The sequence below is a fragment of the Ailuropoda melanoleuca genome, chromosome 15 (genome assembly GCF_002007445.2).
Source record: "Ailuropoda melanoleuca isolate Jingjing chromosome 15, ASM200744v2, whole genome shotgun sequence".
NCBI classification, from domain to species: domain Eukaryota; kingdom Metazoa; phylum Chordata; class Mammalia; order Carnivora; family Ursidae; genus Ailuropoda; species Ailuropoda melanoleuca.
The window spans coordinates 46,178,047-46,199,179 of NC_048232.1; the positions used below are offsets into that span (position 1 = coordinate 46,178,047).

General features: G+C 39.5%; 1 protein-coding gene and 1 long non-coding RNA gene across 4 annotated transcripts in view; one reads left to right on the forward strand and one right to left on the reverse strand.

Annotated features, from left to right (window-relative positions):
* The first annotated feature begins 1,674 nt into the window (after positions 1-1,674).
* Positions 1,675-21,126, forward strand: TMEM19 (transmembrane protein 19). Of its 2 annotated transcripts, XM_011220247.3 has the most exons (7): positions 1,675-2,102; positions 2,335-2,373; positions 4,036-4,149; positions 16,620-16,757; positions 17,139-17,393; positions 18,525-18,734; positions 20,146-21,126. In XM_011220247.3, the coding sequence occupies exons 2-7, from the start codon at positions 2,346-2,348 to the stop codon at positions 20,307-20,309; spliced, it is 909 nt and encodes a 302-aa protein (XP_011218549.1). In that variant the 5' UTR covers positions 1,675-2,102; positions 2,335-2,345; the 3' UTR covers positions 20,310-21,126. The 2 variants fall into 2 exon arrangements, with proteins under 2 accessions (XP_011218549.1, XP_002915656.1); XM_002915610.4 differs by having other exon boundaries at positions 1,675-2,373.
* The window catches only part of LOC109489051, a 46,728-nt gene continuing 37,334 nt past the window's right edge, over positions 11,740-21,133 (reverse strand). The window contains exon 5 of one of the 2 annotated variants that reach the window (XR_004620875.1): positions 11,740-12,006. This is a non-coding gene — a long non-coding RNA (uncharacterized LOC109489051). The remainder of the gene's footprint in view (positions 12,007-21,133) is intronic. The other variant, XR_002141976.2, reaches the window with a different exon arrangement.

Consider the following 21,133-nt stretch of genomic DNA (forward strand, 5'->3'; position numbering starts at 1 on the left):
TTGTTGCTTAGGCTTTTAAAATTTGTGCTCCAGGGGCGCCTGGGTGGCACAGCGGTTAAGCGTCTGCCTTCGGCTCAGGGCGTGATCCTGGCGTTATGGGATCGAGCCCCACATCAGGCTCTTCTGCTATGAGCCTGCTTCTTCCTCTCCCACTCCCCCTGCTTGTGTTCCCTCTCTCGCTGGCTGTCTCTATCTCTGTCGAATAACTAAATAAAATCTTTAAAAAAAAAAAAGATATAATATTTTAAACCTTATCTCTAACTCTTCTCCATTCTCTTGGACTTCCTATTTTCGTGCTCTCCTTAACCAACTACAAAGTGCCCTTGCCTTAGCTTGGTCACTTAACAAACTTTGTCATCTTTCATGTCTTAGCTCTGACAGTCCCTCTTTCTCTGACACTTCCTGTAACATACTGAAGTGACATTAACTCTACCCAATTATCTGGTGTGACTGATATTGGCCAGTCAGCTTGCTGAGGTAATTCAGTTATTTAGCTGTACTGAACAGAGACAAAAATAAAGTGAGTACATAATTTCTGCAGGAAGACCATATATACATGTAGTCAAATAAGATGGACACTACTATTTAGTCCTACTTCACAATTAATTAGATGTCTTACCAAAGAAAAGGATGTTGTCTTGGCATGTTACTTAAATTTAAACTTGTGTTTTTAAAAAGTACTCAGTAGTTAAAAAAAAAACAAACTACTTTTCAAATAAAAAGTACTCTGGGTTAAAACACATTTGGGTACTATATCTGAAACTCATTTGCCTCCTCTTCTTACATTATCAGCCAACAACTGAAAAAAATCAGATATGCTGTAATTATCACTTAATTTTTACCCAGGCACACAAGCTGTGTGACATAAAACGTGACATAAGCCACAAGATTCAGACTTCATGTTAACAAGACATTCTGCTTTCTAAATGAGTTGACTGAATGCATACACTCAAAATGAGAGGTATAGGAACACATTTTCCCAATGTAAGTGGTGTCATGACAATAAATTTGAACTCAATAGCAGAAGTGTGTGCAGCTTTATCTTTGCATCTCTAGCAACCAGCACGTTATAGGTCCAGCACATTATAGATACTAAACACTGTCATTTTAAATAATTTTCTCACTCATAAAGTTGCTCCTACAACACAATATATCACCCTTCCCCTAAAAAAATTCCATAACATTAGGGGCCTCTGGGTAACTCAGTGGGTTAAGCCTCTGACTCTTGATTTCAGCTCAGGTCATGATCTCAGGATCCTGGGAGCAAGCCCCACCACTGGCTCCACGCTCAGCAGAGTCTCTGCTTCAGATTCTCTCTGTCCCTCCCCCCACTTGTGCTTTCTTTCTAAAATAAATAAATCCTTTTAAAAACCCATATTATTATATGGCATGAACTCTTTATAGATGAAAAAGCATTCAATTATGGTTGAAATGGACTTACTGGGTCTAAATTCATTTGCACTCCTTTTTTCTATTCCTACCCTCGTGGTGGTTTCATCCTTCCGTGTTTGAGTATGTTCTCAAATGCAAAGATCTAAGGCTCCACAATCAGCACTCCCAAGCGCGTTTCAAACCCTAGAGCCCCTGGGTGCTTCTGCCAGGCCACCAGGCCTAGGAGCCGCCCTTTAAATGTTCACGTGAGCGAAGCCACGCCCCCCCGGTGGCCGCGGCGCATGCGCGCAGGAAGCGGAGACGCGACGGGGGCGACTGAACTCCAGGGGCCTTGGCCCTGGTGGGCTAGACCTGAGCTCTGGGGCGGCGGCAGCTGTTGTCGCGAAGTGACCGGGTCCCACCACGCAGGGCTCACCCTCGGAACTCAGCCGGGTTCTCGCAGCGCACCCTGTCTCTTTGCGGCCGAGCGTCCCCCCACCCCCGCGTCGGAGCGTGGGCGTGTGGTGGAGGCGGAGCCCGCGGTCCCAGTACCGGCGATTGGCTGATTCCGCTTTCCTTTCGCCTTCCTGGCTGCGGGGCTCAGGTGTGAAGAGACCGCCGGTGTAGGACCCGGCGCCCGGAGGAAATGAGCTTTGCTTTTCCAGTGAGGTCTTAACCTCGTTCACCCGAGTTTGAGCATCCATCAGCCGCAGTTTCCAGAAATAGTTGAGGTTTATATTATTTTTTGCGGTCGGTGGAAGATGTTGGCATTTATGTTCGCCTCTCCGCGAGTATTTTGCTGGGGACTTAAACGACTGATTTTTCCTTAGAAACACTATTCTTTCCCTCAGGGGCTTATATCCTTATTTTCCATGACAGATCTTGACGACAATATTTGCAAAAAATATATAAAGATGATAACTAATATAGTTATATTGAGCCTGATCATTTCCATTTCTTTAGCTTTCTGGATTATGTCTATGACTGCAAGCACCTATTATGGTAAGTGTGAATGTTCTGAGTTGTTTTTCTATAATCTAATTGGTGGAATTGAAAATTGTGTCATTAATGAAATCCAAAACTTTTATCTTTTGAGTGATGGTGAATTGTTTACTTAGCTTCCACAGCCTGAATTTAATTTACCAACATTAAAATATAAACACTGCTTTGAACATTTAAGAGCCTTTAATAAACGCTGCCTCTGATAATTCTGGTTAAACATATTTCAAAATGTATTGTTGTATGTAGTTATTACATCTGTCTTCATGAGAAATAAATGAAATGAAATACAGTTTCGTGAAGCAAATTGCAGTGATGTTTTTAGTAAGAATATTTGTAACTAGTTTATCAGTTTTATGTATCCTGTAAAAATAAAAGGTGGTGTAATATTTACATTGGGAGATTTGGAGGATTTGTCTGCTCTTTGGTCACCTCAAAAGAAGGGACTTCTTTTAAAATCTGAAGCCCCACTGCATATATATAAGATACTCTGGACTCAAGCCTTTACAGTTTTGAAGCTTCTTTAGGGTGTGAAGTATGCCTTTACAGAAATTTCCTTGATACTACTATAAAAATGGAATACTGTTCCGCTGAAAGGAAAAAGTGAAAAGTAGAGTGAGAAAGGGATTGTCATTTCAGACCTTAGCCTTTTGCAGAGACATGTGACTAATCCAATGGTTTGGTCTTCAGGTTCAGAAGCTTTCAGACTTCATTCATGATTCACAGTAGAGGATGAGGGTTTGAGGAGAAGAGGTATGAGAGAAGAGTCTCTCATTTGTGCTAGTATTAACTATGACTTGAACTCAATGGAGTAAACCAGGATTTGTAAACCAAAGTGTCCCTCTGGAACCACGCACTTGATCTTTGCATCTTAAACACATGAGAATAGTTTTCCTTTTCAGAAATAGAATTTTTTGGCCCAATTTGTCTTCCATTTTCCCATTTTTGGTAGAAACATGGGCCTAGCAATAGTTCACATTTTTCTTCACTATACTGGCTTAGTTTTGGTGTTTAGGAGTCTGTCAGGAATGGTGGGGTCTTTAAACAAGAAAGCTCTGATCTGTCTAAAGGGGGTGGCCTTTCCCCACTGTGGTCAATTCTGCCATGTGGGCCTGAGCATCCAGTTTTTAAAACAGAAGCCAAGATTCTGGATTTTTATATGAAATCTCCTAATCTTTAAATACTGACTCCTAGTTGTTTGGAAACATTATGCTAGCCAAAAACAAAAACAAAAAAACATCTGTGAGGTGGATGCAACCTTTGGACAAATCAGTTGCTAATTGTTGAATGGAGGTGGTTAGCTTGTAAGAATTTACTTTAAAAAATAAATCTCTCTAAAAGGCAGAAAGAGGAATAATTGTATCCTGCTAATAAAGTCGTTTGCTCTATGCAATTCTTGAGATTTAATACGTGCCTCCTTTCCAAAACAATGGAGAATTAGAGATTCATTTCAAATCTCCAAATATGTATGAAATATCAAAACTTGGACAGGACTTATTTGGTCATTCCCCAAAAGGACTGTCTCTCTGGAAATATACAAGTCTCAACATAGTTATTTTACTTTGGTGACTTCATCTCAGTTGCTCTACGTATGACAGTATTTTAATCCAGAATGCAATTATCAAAGCTTATAGCCGAGACTAACCTGTGAATTTAATTTTTTAGGTAATTTACAGCCTATTTCTCCTTGGCGTTGGCTGTTTTCTGTTGTTGTTCCTGTTTTGATCGTCTCTAATGGCTTTAAAAAGAAAAGTCTAGACCACAGTGGGGCTTTAGGAGGTATGTCTTTCTTTTAAATGTGTATATAATAAGTGCTTGCTTATGTAATTGAAACTCATGTTCTCTAAATTCTGAACATACAAGACTAAAAATCCCATTATGTATTTTAGACAAGGATAAAGTTATTTATTGCTCAGCATTCCTATTCTGTCACAATTTCAGATACTGACATATTCAGTGCCATGTACAAATTTCACTTTGTAATTGATAGCAAGTAGATTAATAGGATAGATTTCTGAGTTCCTTGATTAGTCTTCTCTTTTGGTTGTATTAAATCATCTGCTAGCAGAAACATTGGAGAGCTCCTGCCAGGCATACATCAGAGGAGCTGTTGGAAAGAATCATTCTTGGGAATTGGAATTGCTATTAGTAGCCTCAAGCAAAGCAGTCCAAACTAAGTATCCTAGATTTACTCTTCAGAACTGAGTTAGGGTTAGGCCAAATTTTTGTTCTTTTAGGACAAATTTATTGAGTACTTACTATACACCACTCTTCTGGAGTCTGGGGATATGGCTGTGAACAAGGACAAGGTTTCAAGTTCTTATGGAACTTTTATTCTTTAGAACAGTTAGATGACAAACAAAATACAAAAAACTTCTTATATAATGATAAAGTTTATGAGAACAATTAAGATAATAAAGTGTGTATGTTGGGGCACGTGGGCATTCTTTTGTAGATAGGGTCAAGCATAACCCTTTTCTCTATGGAGGTAGTTTTGAACCGAGATCTGAAGAAGCCAGCAATGAGAAGGTCTCAGAGAAGCATGTTCCAAGCTGACAGAATAACATGTATAAAGACCCTGACATATACCCTGGCTTATTCGGGTGTAAGAATTAGGCTCATTTGACTGGAAAATAGTAAAAATAAATAAATAAAGGAACATAGAAAATTAAAGAAATGGGCAAGGACCAGGTAATAAGGAGGCTTGTGGGACACAGTAACGATTTTTTTTTTAAGATTTATTTACTTTGGCAGCAAAAGCATATGTGGGTGGGGGTGGGGGGGTAAGAGCTCGTGCGAGGGAGGGGCAGAGGGAGAGAGAGAATCCCAAACAGATTGCCCGCTGAGCACAGAGCGTGATGCAGGGCTCGATCCCAGGACTCTGAGATATGATCTGAGCTGAAGCTGACGCTCAACCAACTCAGCCACCCAGGTGCCCCAGAGTAAAGATCTTATTTCAAACTAAGTGGAATCTCCCCTGCCTCAAATCAAGGGGGTGACATGATCTGATGTGACATTGGGACTTTCATATACTGCCAGTGTTGTAAGAGATGAAAAACCCCCCCCCAAGACTACATGTAGGACAAGATCACTACAGAATGATAATTATTTGAAACTGGGAGGTCTTTTTTTTTTTGTAAGATTTTATTTATTTAGAGAGAGCATGCATGTGTGGAAGGAGGGGCAGAGAGAGAAGGGGAGAGAGAGTCTTAAGCAGACTCTGTGCTGAGTGTGCACAGCCCAACACAGGGATCCATCTCACAACCCTGAGATCTTGACCTGAGCCGAAATCAAGAGTTGGTCGCTTGACTGACTGAGCCACCCAGGTGCCTCTCCTAGAACTGGCAGGTATTGAAGCCATCTACCCAGCCTTCAAAATACTGCTGATCGTGAGCCCTAAGTTAGCACTGTAAACACACTCTGCTGCCCCTGTATTCACATAGAACAGAGGTTTCTCAAAGTTTTATAAACTACAGCAGGCCTTTGTGGTGGCAAAATAGCATGATGGGTAAAAGAACAAGCACTAGGGCGCCTGGGTAGCTGTCGTTGGGCGTCTGCCTTCGGCTCAGGGCGTGATCCCTGCGTTCTGGGATCGAGTCCCACATCGGGCTCCTCTGCTGGGAGCCCGCTTCTTCCTCTCCCTCTCCCCTGCTGTGTTCCCTCTCTCACTGGCTGTCTCTATCTCTGTCTAATAAATAAATAAAATCTTTAAAAAAAAAAAAAAAAAANCTTTCTCTATCCCTGTCTAAAAAAAAAAAAAAATCTTTAAAAAAAAAAAAAAAAAAAGAACAAGCACTAGAATCAGGCAAGATGAGTTTGAATAATAGTTATGGCTTTGAGAGAGTCACTTGACCTCCCTGTGCCTCAGTTTTGTCTTCAGTGAAATAGGTTTTTAATATCCAGCCTAAAGAAAGATATCCTTTGAAGTCAAAAACAGCTTAAACTTCATGGCATCTTGACTGGCAATGGTATCCTCCAAGGCCTTGGGAAGAGCCCTAGCAGTGCGCTGTCATGGTCCTATGGATTTGTAAATTTTACAAAAGTAAAAGATACTTTTCTTTTTTGTTTTTTTTTTTACTTTATAAGCTTCAGGCCCTACAAAACCTTGATCTACCTCTGATTTCATTCTTACGGGTCAAAGTAAGAATTAAATCAGGTAATAACTATGAAGTTCTTAGCTCAGGTCACCTGGGTGGCTCAGTGGGTTGAACGTCCGACTCCTGATTTCAGCTCACGTCATAATCTCAGGGTCGTGGGATCGAGCCCCGAGTTGGGCTTCTCACAGACATCTGCTTGTCCCACTCCCTCTGCTCCTCCCCCCACTCAGGTTCTGTCTCCCTCTCTCTCTGAAATAAAATCTTTTCTAAAAAAGTTCTTAGCTCAATGTGTAGACATAGCCAACATTTACTGAGCGCTCTTTATTATGCACAGTTCTTCAGAATCATGCTAATTCTTTTTCTTCATAATTGAGAAACATTGTTCAAGGACTTTTTCCCCTCTTTGGAGTAGATGAGAATTGCGGTTAACTGATATACTGACATTTTTATATTATCTACCATGTAACCAACATTAGGAATGGGTATGCTTTATCTGTTTAGCAAATGCTTATGTTCTGCATACTGTGTACCAGGCACTGCTCTTGGCACTTTGGAAGTATTAACTCATTTACAGCAAATAATTTGAACTGTCTCTCTTTGAATGTAATCACACAGTTATGCTTTGTTAAAAATATCCTTTCTCAGGTAGTCTTACCTTGGTTTTTATTGTTCTTGACCTATAGAAAGAAGGGTCCAGTCCTTCTTGAAATTCTCTCTTCCTGTGGTTTCCCTGTTTTATACTGCCCTGCTTCTCTTCCTTTTTGATCTCTTCTTATGCTTTTTTAAAAAAGATTTTATTTATTTATTTGAAAGACAGAGAGTGGGCGAGAGAGAGAGAGAGTGAGTGCCTGTGCGGGCACAGGTCGGGGGAGGAGCAGAGAGAGAGGAGGAAGCAGACTCCCGCTGAGCATGGACCCCAATGTGGGGCTTGATCCCAGGACTCCAGGGTCATGACCTGAGCCGAAGGCAGCCTCTTAACTGACTAAGCCACCCAGGTATCCCTCTACTTATGTTTTTTTCCTGCTACCAGTTTCTTTTCTGCTTTCTAGCCCTTGGGCCTCTACTCCTCTCCTACCTAGCCTGATTTAGAATTGGAAGGTGTGTATTTGAGTTCTAGGACTGCCACTTGCTGTCTCTGTGAACTTTACCACATTCCTAACTCCTTGGAGCCTCAATTTCTTTATCTCTTAGGAAATAGTTCCTTAGGGCTTATTGGTGAGGCTCAGACAAAATAATGTTTGGGACAGTACATCTTTTTAAGCTACAAAGCATCATATAAACATTCACTGTTAGTGATTTATTATCGGCTTTCAACCACAGTATAAACTCCCTGAAAATAGGGAGTGGAGTGGATCTTATGCTTCTGTGGCCCATGCTTTGAATAGGTGCTTAGGAAATATTTGTATTTTAATTTAAAACCTCTGTTCTTTTTCTGATCATTTCATTCCATGAATATTGGTATCTCTTGTTTAGAGGGTTTTTTTGTGTGTTTTTTTTTTTTTTTTAACTTAAGGACAAAAAACTGTAATGCTACTTCAAATTATATAGTACTTGGGAGTACTGTCCTGGAGTATGACTACAAATCACTTCAACTGTCAGCGTTGTACTTTTCCTATCTGTAACACGAGAAGGAATATTATCTACAGCATTGACTCATGGTGAAGAGTCATCCATGTGAAAAGCTTATTAGCACAGTACCTGGCACACAGAAGTATTTTATAAATGTTACCTTCCACTACTACTGTTCACAGTGCTAGGAATTTACTGTGCTTTGCCATATCATGCCTTCAGTGTGCTTGGGATTGAGAAGAGTTTCAGAACTTCCTCAGGATCTGGGTGTTAAAAGAGTCCCCTATGACACAGGAACACATATCTCAGTGATAGAAGAGGGGAAGGGTTGAGATGGTGCTTAAGACAGACACTGAAGTGAAGGCCTCTGATCTCTTTGAGAGAGATTTTTTTTAGAATAAGGAGGATCACATGAGGGGATATATGGGAAAGTGACTATAAACTGGAAAGCACTGTGTAGATGATTTGCTCCAAGGAGGTATCATATAGTCTAGTTGTTCATTGTGTTCCTTTGAACTCAGTATGGACAATCTGTCATTAGATTTTTCACTTGACAAGTTATTTATTTTTTTTAAAGATTTTATTTACTTGTCAGAGAGAGCACAAGCAGAGGGAACAGCAGACAGAGGGAAAAGCAGGCTCCTCACTGAGCAAGAAGCCTGACGCAGGACTTCATCCCAGAACCCTGGGATCACGACCTGAGCTAAAGGCAGATGCTTAACCAACTAAGCCATCCAGGCATCCCTTGACTTGACAAGTTTAAATTTAATTTCACTTACCGAGACTATTCAGCTTAGTGGCTTGCCATTTTTTTTCAATCATTCATTCAACAAATGTATAGTTAGGGTCTCCTATATGCCACGCACTGTTTCAGGCACTTAGGATTTAAATCCCATTGTCAGGGGCGCCTGGGTGGCTCAGTCGTTAAGCGTCTGCCTTCAGCTCGGCGTGATCCTGGCATCCTGGGATCGAGCCCCATGTCGGACTTCTCCACTGGGAGCCTGGTTCTTCCTCTCCCACTCCCCCTGCTTGTGTTCCCTTTCTCGCTGGCTGTCTCTCTCTCTGTTGAATGAATGAATAAAATCTTTAAAAAAAAAAAAATAATAAATAAATAAATAAATAAATCCATCCCATTGTCAGAAAGCTTACAGTTTTAGTCAGGGGACACGGATGATAAAAGAGATGGGTTTGAGGCATTTATTCCCCAGAACTATATGCTTTAAGTGTAGTGGAAATGCACACAAATGGAAAATTATCTAGAAAGGCCAGTGGTTGTGCTTCATGTGGTCTCACAAGAGCGGCCTTGCCTCTTTTGGGTCACCATAGCTGGGTCTGGTGTTTAGTCTTTCTGAAATAGAAGCTTCATTTTCAGGTACCCAGAGTTGATTAGACCTAAGAGAAACCGGTTTATGTTGCTCATGGTCACAAGGGACTGATATGTATATGAGTCAGAATGCCACTTTATTAATCTGATAAAATACAGACTAGTCGGGGTGCCTACCTGGCTCAGTCAGTAGAGCATGTGACTCTTGATCTCAGGGTCATGAGTTCAAGCCCCCCACATTGGGCTCTGGGCCTACTTAAAAAAAAATAAAAAATAATAATAAAGTGTGTCTTTAAAAATATGTAGAACTTGTCAATTGCAGACTGAAGTACAAACATCACTGTTCAGGCATGCCCTGTGGTAGTTGAGCCATTTGAGAAGTCAGAGTATAACTAGAAAATTTCTTGGTGAGTACTAAGTCTGAGACACAGTCGATATGATGCCAGCAGGCCGGGTCTAGAACCCAGAGGGGGTGCCACAGGACTAGCCAGCAGAGTCCCTGGCTGTGTGCAGGATAGAAATCAAATGTGAGCCAGCAGGAGGTAAAGGCAGGGTTTATTGAAGATGCAGAGAGAGTGCAGATAGAGATAGTATCTGGGAGACTCAGAAAGGAAAGGAGAGTGTCCCATCTTTGTTTGCGGTCTGGGGTTGTTATTGAGGATTGTGGTCCAGGTGTGTGCCCTCTTAGGCACCTACGAATCCGTAAGAACAAAGATGAGGGCCCAGGTGTTATTCCTTGGAGTCAGGGGGTCTTGGCATCTGGATGTCTAGTGCCAGTGGTCTGGAATATGCGTGTGATGGCTTCCTTGGCTCATTCTTACCTGGTCATTCATTAGAAGTTATCTAGTCTAAAGAAATCATTAACTCCTGTCCCCTACAAGGAGGACATAACACTATTTGCATTATGAAGCATATATAAAGTGGGAGTTCAGGTCCTAGGAAGAAAAGAAGGAAAAGGAGAAAAAAGCATATTTTTATGGAGTCCTTCAGTTTCCCTATCTCAGATATTGCAGATCCTTAGATCAAAGGGTCCCATCCCTTGTACAGGATTCAACAAGTCTGCCAACTTCTGGTTTTTTGGCCTTCATGTTCTATATTTTGGGTTAATGAGCCTTCTGTTGATTCCCAGAGTCTTTCTGTAGGTAGATTACCTGTCACAGAGGTAATTAGATTTGAGTTTATTAAATCATAAAATTCTAGTCCTGCCTTTCCCTTTTCTGCCTCTCAGGGTTATTGTACCCAAGTCACCTTAGTTGAAATTTTTGGTACAATTCTACTCCTGCTATCAGAGACATTTGTAGACAGTGTTGTTGTACTTCCCCATATGGCTCTGTTAAGTGCAGAGTTTACCTATTTAAAACTCAGAAGGCAGTCATAATTCTTTAGTCTTAAAGTGCTTTGAGAGTACCCTTTTGTTATGCATATCACCTCTTATCATTGACAGAGATTCCAGAGGTGGTTTGGAGGAGAGGGAAGAGACAAGAACTGGATACAGCAGTTACTAATTAAGAGTTCAGACATAGCTAGGAGTTGCAAAAAATACCAAGATATTTTTAGACTACACGAAAGAAATCATTTTTTCAAAGTACATTGCCTTCAGTTTATTTCCTCATTCTGAACCTGTCATCAACATGAACTTTGATCACTTCATGTGGTATTTTAAGGTGAGCAAAGTAAAAAGGATGTAGATGATTTGTATCCTTTCAGTACAGGGTGTTTTAGGACCACCTTACTCTGAGTTAGTTTAAAGTCAGTGGAACAAATTTTTAATAGTGACTATAGAAAAGGATGGGAACGTGGGGGTGCACAGAGACGTTTTGATTTTTACTATGACTAGTTCCATATTTTTTGGCTTTCCCCTCCAATAGTCATATACTACTTTTGTAATACTTTAAAACCAATTGAAAAAAACTTAAAGGTTGAATAACAAGAATAATATTCATCATTAATTTTGTTACAATAATAATATATAATTACAAAAATAATGTTATTGAGGTTTTACCACTAATAGCTGCTATTATTACCAGTAATATTAGTGAACATTTATGAAAGTCCTCCTACATCTGGGTAATATAATAAGCATACTGTAAAATTATCTCATTTAACTTTTCACAGCAAGCCAATGAAGAAGGAATTGTTGTTATTCTTATTTCACCAATAAGAAATTGAGGCTTATGATGGGAACATTTAGTAAAACTGAGATAAAGGGAGGAGCCAAAGTTTGAACTCCAGACTCTTCAACCTCAGAGCTGAAGCACTTTATTAATACTTTATATAGCATTACCCTGTTTCTTGCACTTTTAATTGAAATGTACTAAACTTAAGTAAAATGCCAATATTTTGAGTATCTCTGGATAGATCAGTCAGTAACTGTGTCAGTAGTTGTGGTACCTGAATGTTGAACTAACCAAAGAATTTCTTTCTTTTTTAAGATTTCATTTCTTTATTTGTCAGAGAGAGAGAGAGCACACAAACAGGGAGAGCTGCAGGTAGAGGGAGAAGCAGGCTCCCCACTGAGCAAGGAGCCCGATGTGGGACTGGATCCCAGGAGGGTAGGATCATGACCTGAGCTGAAGGCAGCGGCTTAACTGGCTGAGCCATCCAGGCATTCTCCCAGTTGTATTTTAAGTCAATGCTGTAAGCACACTGGAGGGGGAAAAAAGAAAACTTAATGAACATAGCATTTAACTGTATTCCTTCAGTCTTGGGTTAAGGGAAGGGGAGAATGGCAAACAAATCCTAAACTAAAAGTTTCATATGTGTTAGTGGAGTGAAATTATCATTGTTGTTTGAAGCCAGGTTCTTACCATGGAAAGAGGCATACAAATGTGGAATGGGGAAAAGCAAGAGAAAGCTTGTAGAGATGGACTGTAATTGGAGTTAGTGGTGTGATCTTGTGATTTCTAAAATATGTATGTGTATATACATGTATATATGCACATGTATATGCCTGTGTGTATATTTGTATGTTCATATGTGTGTGTGTGTAATCACTTGCCCTGTCTACAAAAAGCAAATATACCCCAGTAGCAATGAGCACACTGTGAGCCTACGTCTTAACCCTCAATATCCTTCTCCACTAAAATGAACCAAAGCTTCTCAGAGAAATAACTGGTTCCAGGACTGGGGAAAACTAGGTTTAGGAAGAGCTTAGAGCATCTTGTTATGCCAGAAAGAAAGGAAATACAAAAAAAGAAGAAAAAATACAGGGTTATGTCACATGGTGCAGAGGTGAACTTATCTATTTTGTCTGGTTTTAGTATAGCCACCTCTGCTCTCTTTTGCTTACTGTTTGCATGGAGTATCTTTTTCAGTCCTTTTACTTTAAGCCCATTTGTGTCTTTAGATTTAAAGTGAGTTCTCTATAGATAGCATTGGACTATGTGTTTTTATTTCATTTTGACAGTCTCTTTCTTTTGATTGGAGGGTTTCATCCCCTTACATTTACTTATTTTTTTAAGATTTTTTTTTTAAGTAATCTGCACCCAATGTGGGGCTTGAACTTACAACCCCAAGATCAAGACTCACATGCTCTACCACCTGAGCCAGCCAGGCACCCCTGTGCCCTTAAAATTAAAGTAATTACTAAGGAGAAACTTATTTCTGTCATTTTGGTATTTTTTCTCTCCATTTTGCTATTTGTTTCTCTCTGTTTCTCTCTTACAGTTTTTTTGTTCCTCATTTCTAGAATTACTGTCTTCCTTTGTGTTTAATTAATTTTTGTAGTGAAATGTGTGAATTCCTTTTTCATTTCCTTTTGTGTATATGTTATAACTATTTTCTTTGTGGTTACCATGACAGTTATATTTAACATCCTAAAGTTACAACATTCTAATTTGAATTCTTGCCAGCATAACATCAACAACAAACTCTCTTAATTTATCCTTTCCTTTTGTTAAAAAAAATATTTTATTTATTTATTTGAGAGAGACAGCATGAGTGGGAGGGGCCGAGGGAGAGGGAGAGACAGAATCTTAAGCAGACTCTATGCAAGTGTGGAGCTCAACATGGGGCTTGATCCCAGGACCCTGGGATCATGACCTGAGCCGAAACTAAGAGTTGGTTGCTTAACCAACTGTGCCACCCAGGCAGCCCTCTCCTTTACTTTTGAAAAATAGTTTGGCTGGATCTAAGCTTCTTGTTTGACAGGTTTTTTTCATTTCTTTTCACACTTTGAGTATATCAGCCCAATGTCTTCTGGCCTTTGGCCTTCTGGCCTCCAAAGTTTCTGATAAGAAATCTGTTGATAATCTTATTGAGGATCCCTCATATGTGATGAGTTGCTTACCTCTTTCTGCTTTCAAGATTGTCTTTGTCTTTGAACAGTTTGATTATAATGTGTCTCAATGTGGCTCTCTTCTTTAAGATTTTATTTATTTATTTGACAGAGAGAGACAGCCAGTGAGAGAGGGAACACAGGCAGGGGGAGTGGGAGAGGAAGAAGCAGGCTCCCAGCGGAGGAGCCTGATGTGGGGCTCGATCCCAGGACTCTGGGATCACGCCCTGAGCCGAAGGCAGACACTTAATGACTGAGCTACCCAGGTGCCCCAATGTGGCTCTTTTTTAATTCATTATGCTTGGAGTTTGCTAAGCTTTTTTCTTGCATGTTTATATGTATGTCTTTCATCAAACTTGGGAAGTTAAAAAAAAAATTGGGAAGGTTTCAGCCATTATTTCTTCTAATAATTTCTCTGCCCCCTTTTCCCTGTCTTTTCTCCTTCTGGGATTTCCCACATGTGTGTGTTGTTCTCCTTGATGGTGTCCTATATGTCCCTCAGGCTCTGTTCACTTTTCTTCATTCTTTCTTCTTTCTCTTTTTCAGACAGGATAATTTCCTTTGCCTGTCTTCAAGTTCATTGATTCTTTCTTCTGCCTGCTCAAATGTGCCTTTGAATCTACTGAGTTGTTTTCAACTCCAGTATTTCCTTTCAGTTTCTCTTTAGATTTCTCTCTATTAATATTTCCATATTTTTCTCTTGACTTTCTTCATGTCTTCTTTTAGTTCTTTAAGCATCTTTAAAACAGTTGTTTTGAAATCTTTGCTTAGTAGGTCCACCATCTGGTCCTTCCAGTGATAGTCTCCATTGATTTTTTTTTTCCTTTGAATGGGCTATACTTGTCTCTTTCTTCATATGCTTTGTGATATTTTTGTTGAAAACAGGACATTTAAATCTAATAATGTGGTAACTGGAAATCAGAATTTCCTCTGTCCCCAGGGTTTGCTCTTTTCTGTTTTGTTTTGTCTTGTTTTTGATTGTGGCAGCTGTCTCTCTGCCAGGGATCACCTTGAATTGTAAACCTAAGATCTTCCCAGTCTTTTCTGAGCTTATACCTTTCCCAGGGTATGCACTGTTACTTTCTAATTTTCCCCATAAATGCAGTTTCTTTTGAATGTCCTAGTCTTTAATGTCTGGCTCTCCAAAGGAGGAAAAACAGAAAAATGAAGGGGGGTTGGCATCAATCCTTTAAATCCTTTGGAAGTCCCTTCAGCCAGACAAGAAAGGGCTTGCACTAGTGCAGGGTGGAGCGTAACAATGGCTGCCAGCCCCTATGTCTATACGTCCATAATCAGAAGCAGCAATCATTGATCAGAATACAAATCCTGATATGTGGAAGACAAGTCCTTATTGCCCAGCCTGGCTCCCACAAGCTGTGTGCAGGCTGCACCTGCAGTTCCTGCCCTGCCTGCCATGGGGCTGGGAGTGGTAATGGGTAGCTGCTGCACTGGTAAGAACTGAAATTGACCAAAATTAACTGCAGTTTCCCTTCCATTCCCTTCCCTTCCTTCGGAAGTTACAAGGCTTCAGTAGACTCCAGAGTTCCAAAATTGTTTTGTCAGACAGATTCTGCCAGTGCAATTATTGTCTAGGTGGGAAGACAGATTTCCTGGTGCTTCCTACTCTTCCTTCTTCCCCAAATCCTCTGTTTCATTCATTTTTGTAAGATTAACTAACCATTGTGGTACTAGAAACAAGAGTATTCTGCTACCTCAACCACCAATTTTACTCCTAAGAACATTTTCAAATTTTGTGAAAAAAGGCCTTTAAGGATTATCTGAGTCATTTGGGTAGGGTCTGGGGGCAGCAGAGGGAGAGGGAAAGAATCGCAAGCAGTCTCCGTGCCCAGAGCCTGACACCTGGGGCTCAGTCTGACAACCCTGAGATCGTGACCTGAGCCCAAATCAAGAATCTGACACTTAGCCAACTGAGCCAGCCAGGTGCCCCTATCTGAGCACTTTAAGAAGCTAATTCCAGTAGATGTGCATTTTCTCTATAGAATTACTTGGAGGGGAGCACATGGATGGCTCAGTCAGTTGAGCATCTGACTCTTGATTTTGTTGCAGATCATAATCTCAGGGTTGTGAGATCAAGCCCTGTGTCAGGCTCCGCAGTCAGCTGGGAGTCTCCTTCTCTCCTTCACCCTCTCTTTCTGCCCCTCCCCCACTTGCACATGAGCTTATGCATGTGCTCACTCCTGTTTGTTCTCCTGACTAGACTGTAGGTATTATAAGCCTTCCTTGAATTTAGTTACTCATGGAAAAAGGAAGGATGTTCCCTTTCTTCTTTGCCCAAATAAAAGAAACAAAAAAAGGTCTAAAAATCTGAAATCATATTTACAGACAATATTCCATTTTTAATTCCACATAAAATCCAGGATTATTTTCATAGATTTACATAGTAAAACATAGCTAAGAAACACTATCTCCATCTTCTCACATAGTTTATGAAGCTCAACAAAGAGCATTTGAAAGTTTTTTGAAAAGCATAAAAAGCTAGCCTGTAAGTAGAAAAAAAAAAGATCTAGGCTATAAGAGGAAAATGTAGAAATTAGAAGCTAGAAAGACTCTATAATCTTAACCTCCCTGGGGAGATCCACCATTAATTTGGAAAGTTAGCTATCTATCCAAATATTATATATAACATATATAATATACACTGTTTAATAATAAATCACTACTATTTATTGTGTTCTGCAATTTGATTATAAAAAGTATGTCTATAATAACGTACATTCATATGTTCATAGTTTGTTGAAAGGAGGTCAAAATATGGTAAAAAAAAAATAGTATCTCAATTTAATCAAACCAACACTTAGTTTACTATTTGGTAATACCTGAATTGGGAAAAATGAAAATGTTTTGGAAATGTACATTTTGGGTTATAATGTAAAAAATAATTGAAAAAAAATCCCATTCTTTTTTTCACAGCATTAATGTATGGACTGAAGTATAATTCTGTGTATATATGTGTTTCTTTCAGGGCTTGTGGTTGGATTTATCCTAACCATTGCAAATTTCAGCTTTTTTACTTCTTTGCTGATGTTTTTCCTTTCTTCTTCAAAACTCACTAAATGGAAGGGAGAAATAAAGAAGCGTCTAGATTCAGAATACAAAGAAGGTAAAATGAATTACGTTTGACATCACTTAAAATAGTAACCTTTATTTCATCCTAAGATATTATAAGCTTATAATCAGAACATGTTTAGACTGTTAAAACAGATAAATTTTGTATGAGAATAACTTTAAGTAGTGGGTTAATTTAGTTTATCATTACTTCACCACAATAGTAACAGCAGAATTTTAGAAGCATTAAAATCTATTATTAATTATCCTAAAACAATATAGAATGTAGGCAAAGGTACCATCTGACTTTTAGTCATTTTTAAAATTGTAGTCATTTTTCTTTCCTTAAACTTTAAAATAAGTTCCTGTAACTGCATGATTTTCCTTCTGAGGAGAAAACATTTCTTGTCCTTTTTATCTACTTGTCTGTTTGTAGGTGGGCAGAGGAATTGGATTCAGGTGTTCTGTAATGGAGCCGTGCCCACAGAGCTGGCCCTGCTCTACATGATAGAAAATGGCCCTGGGGAAATTCCAATAGATTTTTCCAAGCAGTACACTGCTTCCTGGATGTGTTTGTCTCTCTTGGCTGCCCTGGCCTGCTCTGCTGGAGATACGTGGGCTTCAGAAGTTGGTCCCGTTCTGAGTAAAAGCCCTCCAAGGCTAATAACAACCTGGGAAAAAGTTCCAGTTGGTGAGTCTTTATTTAAGTTTCTTTAAAAAATGAACAAAAAATATCTGACTTACTGACTGACTTACTGACTTACTGTGTTTCTTACTTAAGAGCCTTTTAAGAATTTTAGTCTCCTTACTGTGAGACTTACTGTGTTTCTTACTTAAGAGCCTTTTAAGAATTTTAGTCTCCTTGGGGCGCCTGGGTGGCACAGTGGTTTAGGTGTCTGCCTTCGGCTCAGGGCGTGGTCCCGGCGTTATGGGATCGAGCCCCACATCAGGCTCCTCCGCTATGAGCCTGCTTCTTCCTCTCCCACTCCCCCTGCCTGTGTTCCCTCTCTTGCTGGCTGTCTCTATCTCTGTCAAATAAATAAAAATAAAATCTTAAAAAAAAAAAAAAAAAGAATTTTAGTCTCCTTAACTGGAAACTTGCTGTTGGCTATTAAATTGATAAGAAATAATATTTGCAGGAAATATTAGCAAGTCCTAGATAAACAATACAGAAACCCAGAGACATATCAGGAGAAGAGGAAAAGGAAGAGAATGATAGGGTGTTTCTTGAGGACCTGTTATGTGGTTAGTGCTTTAACATAGATCTCAGTTCCCTGTTACCATTATCAACTACTACCACCACCACCACCACCACGACTACTACTACTACATTTCTGTCTTTGTCATCACCTGCCCTCCCCTTCTTCTTCCCTTCTCCTCCTTGCCTTTTTCCTCCCCTACTTTCTTCTCCTTTTTTTTTCTCATGTCCTTTTCATTTTTTCTCATCATTTTCGTCATCATCCTTAATACCCGTAATATTCATGTGAATTGGTTCTTTTATCATTTCCATCTTACTAACAAGGAAATTAAGAGAAGTTAGTAACTTAACTACAGTCACATAACTTAGAAATGGCAGAACTAAGATTGAAACCAGGCAGTTTGGCTCCATTGAACCATTCCCCCTGCATTGCTTAGACTGTCAGGAGTTAATGAGGAGAAAAGACTACTTTTTAACTAGACTATGGTCTTTGAATTGTATGAAAGAGAACCTTTTCTTTGAATTAGTCTTGATAAGATAGGTGCCAATTTTTTTTTTGCTTTCCTTGATTTTATGTGTTTGCTGATTGTTAACCCAATTATTTTATCTGTGTTTTTTCTTCAGGGACCAATGGAGGGGTCACAATGGTGGGCCTTGCCTCCAGTCTACTTGGTGGTACCTTTGTGGGCATCACGTACTTCCTCACGCAGTTGGTTTTTGTTAATGATTTAGACATTTCTGCTCCCCAGTGGCCAATTATTGCATTTGGGGGTCTGGCTGGATTACTAGGATCAGTTATAGATTCATATTTAGGAGCTACAATGCAATTTACTGGTAAGAACATCACTTTATTATTGCAACTTATTGGTGTATTAAATGGGAAAGAAATATGGGGGAGAAAAACATGGCAATGAAAACAATCCCAAAGACAGAGGAAATCGAGAGGCCAGGAATGACAGGACAGAGTCTTTTCTACAATTTTGATTTTTAAATTTTTTTGGTTAAATTAATTGAAAGAGAACTAGTCCCACAGAGCAATGAACAGAAGCTGCGTGGGGAGGATGATAGTGCAGGAAACAGATGCTTTTGCTTTGGTGACTTCACCTAATCCCAGGGAAAGCAGAACATTTGGGATCAGATCATTTTCATGATCCACCTTGCATTTGTTTTCCAAGTCCATTTGAGAGAGAATTATTATACTACTCCGTACACATATGACCTATCTTACTACTGTGACATAATGCTTTCTGTCCCCACTGAATTTTTAGCCCCACTCAAGATAAATGGGAGAGTTGGTTCTCCCCAGAATTTTCTGTGCTTTGCTTCTGAAGCTCTCTTGTCATTTCAGTGTACTGACATACTCTGTGAGGTGTGTATTTCCTCCACGTTCTGACCGTGTTTTCTCCTTTAATTATTCATAGACTTAAGAGGCTGGGAGTTTGGGGAGTTTCCTTGTGTAGAGCCCTTCCAGTTCTCTTCATGTGCCAAGATACTATTCTTGCCCTTCTGCTTTGCTCCCCACCTATCAAAATGTTTGTTCTCTCAGATTCATTTCTCTTATCTAAATACTAAGGAGGAAGCAGTCTGATTTTAGTTCAAGCTAAAGGTCACTAACTCTACGTGCGCGCGTGCGCGCACACACACACACACACACACTCTCTCTGTCTCTCCCCCTCTCTTCTCTATCTCCCCCCTATGTTTTTGGGTTTATTTGTTTGTTTGTTTATTTGTTTAGGAGCCTAGGTTTTATTCTACACTGGACTCTAACTGGGAAGTTTCTGATCATGTTGAGTGGGTTGAAAAAATTAATGTGGGCTGTGGGAAAGATTAATTCCTTCAGTAAATTCTTCGTGTGCCTCCTTTGTGCTGGCACCATGCTGGGTCCTGGGTTTCCATCACAGAAGCTAAAGACATGATCCCTATTCTCAGAGACCTCACAGGTTGGTCTTGGAGGCCTAGTCTTCTAGTTTCATGCTATGTCTGCTTTTAATGTTCTTCCTTCTTCCTGTGAAGGAACTCCAACAGTGTTGAGAGAATAGTATTGAGGTGTACTAAAACTCATATTTCAAAAAAAGTCCTTGGTAATCAAGGGTTCCATATCTCTCACCATATAATTATTCACTGGAGCCACTTTGTAAGTGGTTGGGACTCTTTCAAAGATTATATTCTTTGGAGGAGAAAAGCTAATTTGTTTTAAATCAAGTCATTTGGATTTTCCACCTCACTTGCTTCTTTTCCACTCCAGGTTTAGATGAAAGCACTGGCATGGTGGTCAACAGCCCAGCGAATGAGGTGAAGTACATAGCAGGGAAACCGATTCTTGATAACAATGCAGTGAATCTGTTTTCTTCTGTCCTCATTGCCCTCTTACTCCCAACTGCTGCTTGGGGTTTTTGGCCCAGGGAGTGAACTTCTCTTCATTTACAAAGGTTGAAACTGTGGTAAATTCAGCTAAATTTGCAATTCCAGGTTTCATCCTAAGAAGAATAATTATAATGGCAAAGAGGAAGCACCAGCTCTTCCCATATTCATTGTGATGAAATTCCACATTTTCCCTCATTAACTCCCTTGTAACAGCTAACCTCTTTGTAGTGAAAGATAAGTGTACATAGAACTTAATTCATATTTTTCTTCTGCTGAATACTTTCTTGAGCATTGAAGCTATAATATCCCTAAATATTGGACTAAAAGTGTAATGCCACTTGTGCTAGTTACCCAAATTTTAGTTTTGGGTGGTTTAACTGATGTGTGTGGAAGCCTGAATAAGTGTAGTCCTCACTTCTTCCATTACTTGCCATTTCCAATTGTGACAAGTGTGGAGGATGGTTCTTAGTGAGCTACTCCACGTGTGTTCTTCCTTCCTCAGGGTTAGTAATGAAAAAAAAGTAAATGTCTTTTTCATATGACCATTAAAATGCATGAAAAAATTATTTTTAAGTAAAAGCAAAAGAGATTTATCTTCTGTTGAAAAAAATGTGCACCTTATATTTCAGTTGATTTTTGAGCAGAAATTATCTTGAATTTAATATTTTTAATGTATTTTCTAGCTTTCTTTGAAAATTGTATAGGAATCTCTTTTACTTTGGCACCCTGAACAGTTAGTCACTGGAAAACTATTGTAATAATTTTTTGATTTGCTACCTAGAATTCATTGGAAGATGCTATGATTTCCTATTCTGTGCTTAAATTATACTCTCCTGTACAATATAGACTCAACTAAAATGAATTCAACT

Coding starts and splice junctions, on each gene's coding strand:
- TMEM19 (XM_002915610.4), top strand. CDS start 2,244: ATGACAGATCTTGACGACAATATTTGCAAAAAATATATAAAGATGATA. Junction 4,150..16,619: donor CCACAGTGGGGCTTTAGGAG/GTATGTCTTTCT, acceptor TGTTTCTTTCAG/GGCTTGTGGTTGGATTTATC. Junction 17,394..18,524: donor CTGGGAAAAAGTTCCAGTTG/GTGAGTCTTTAT, acceptor TTTTTTCTTCAG/GGACCAATGGAGGGGTCACA.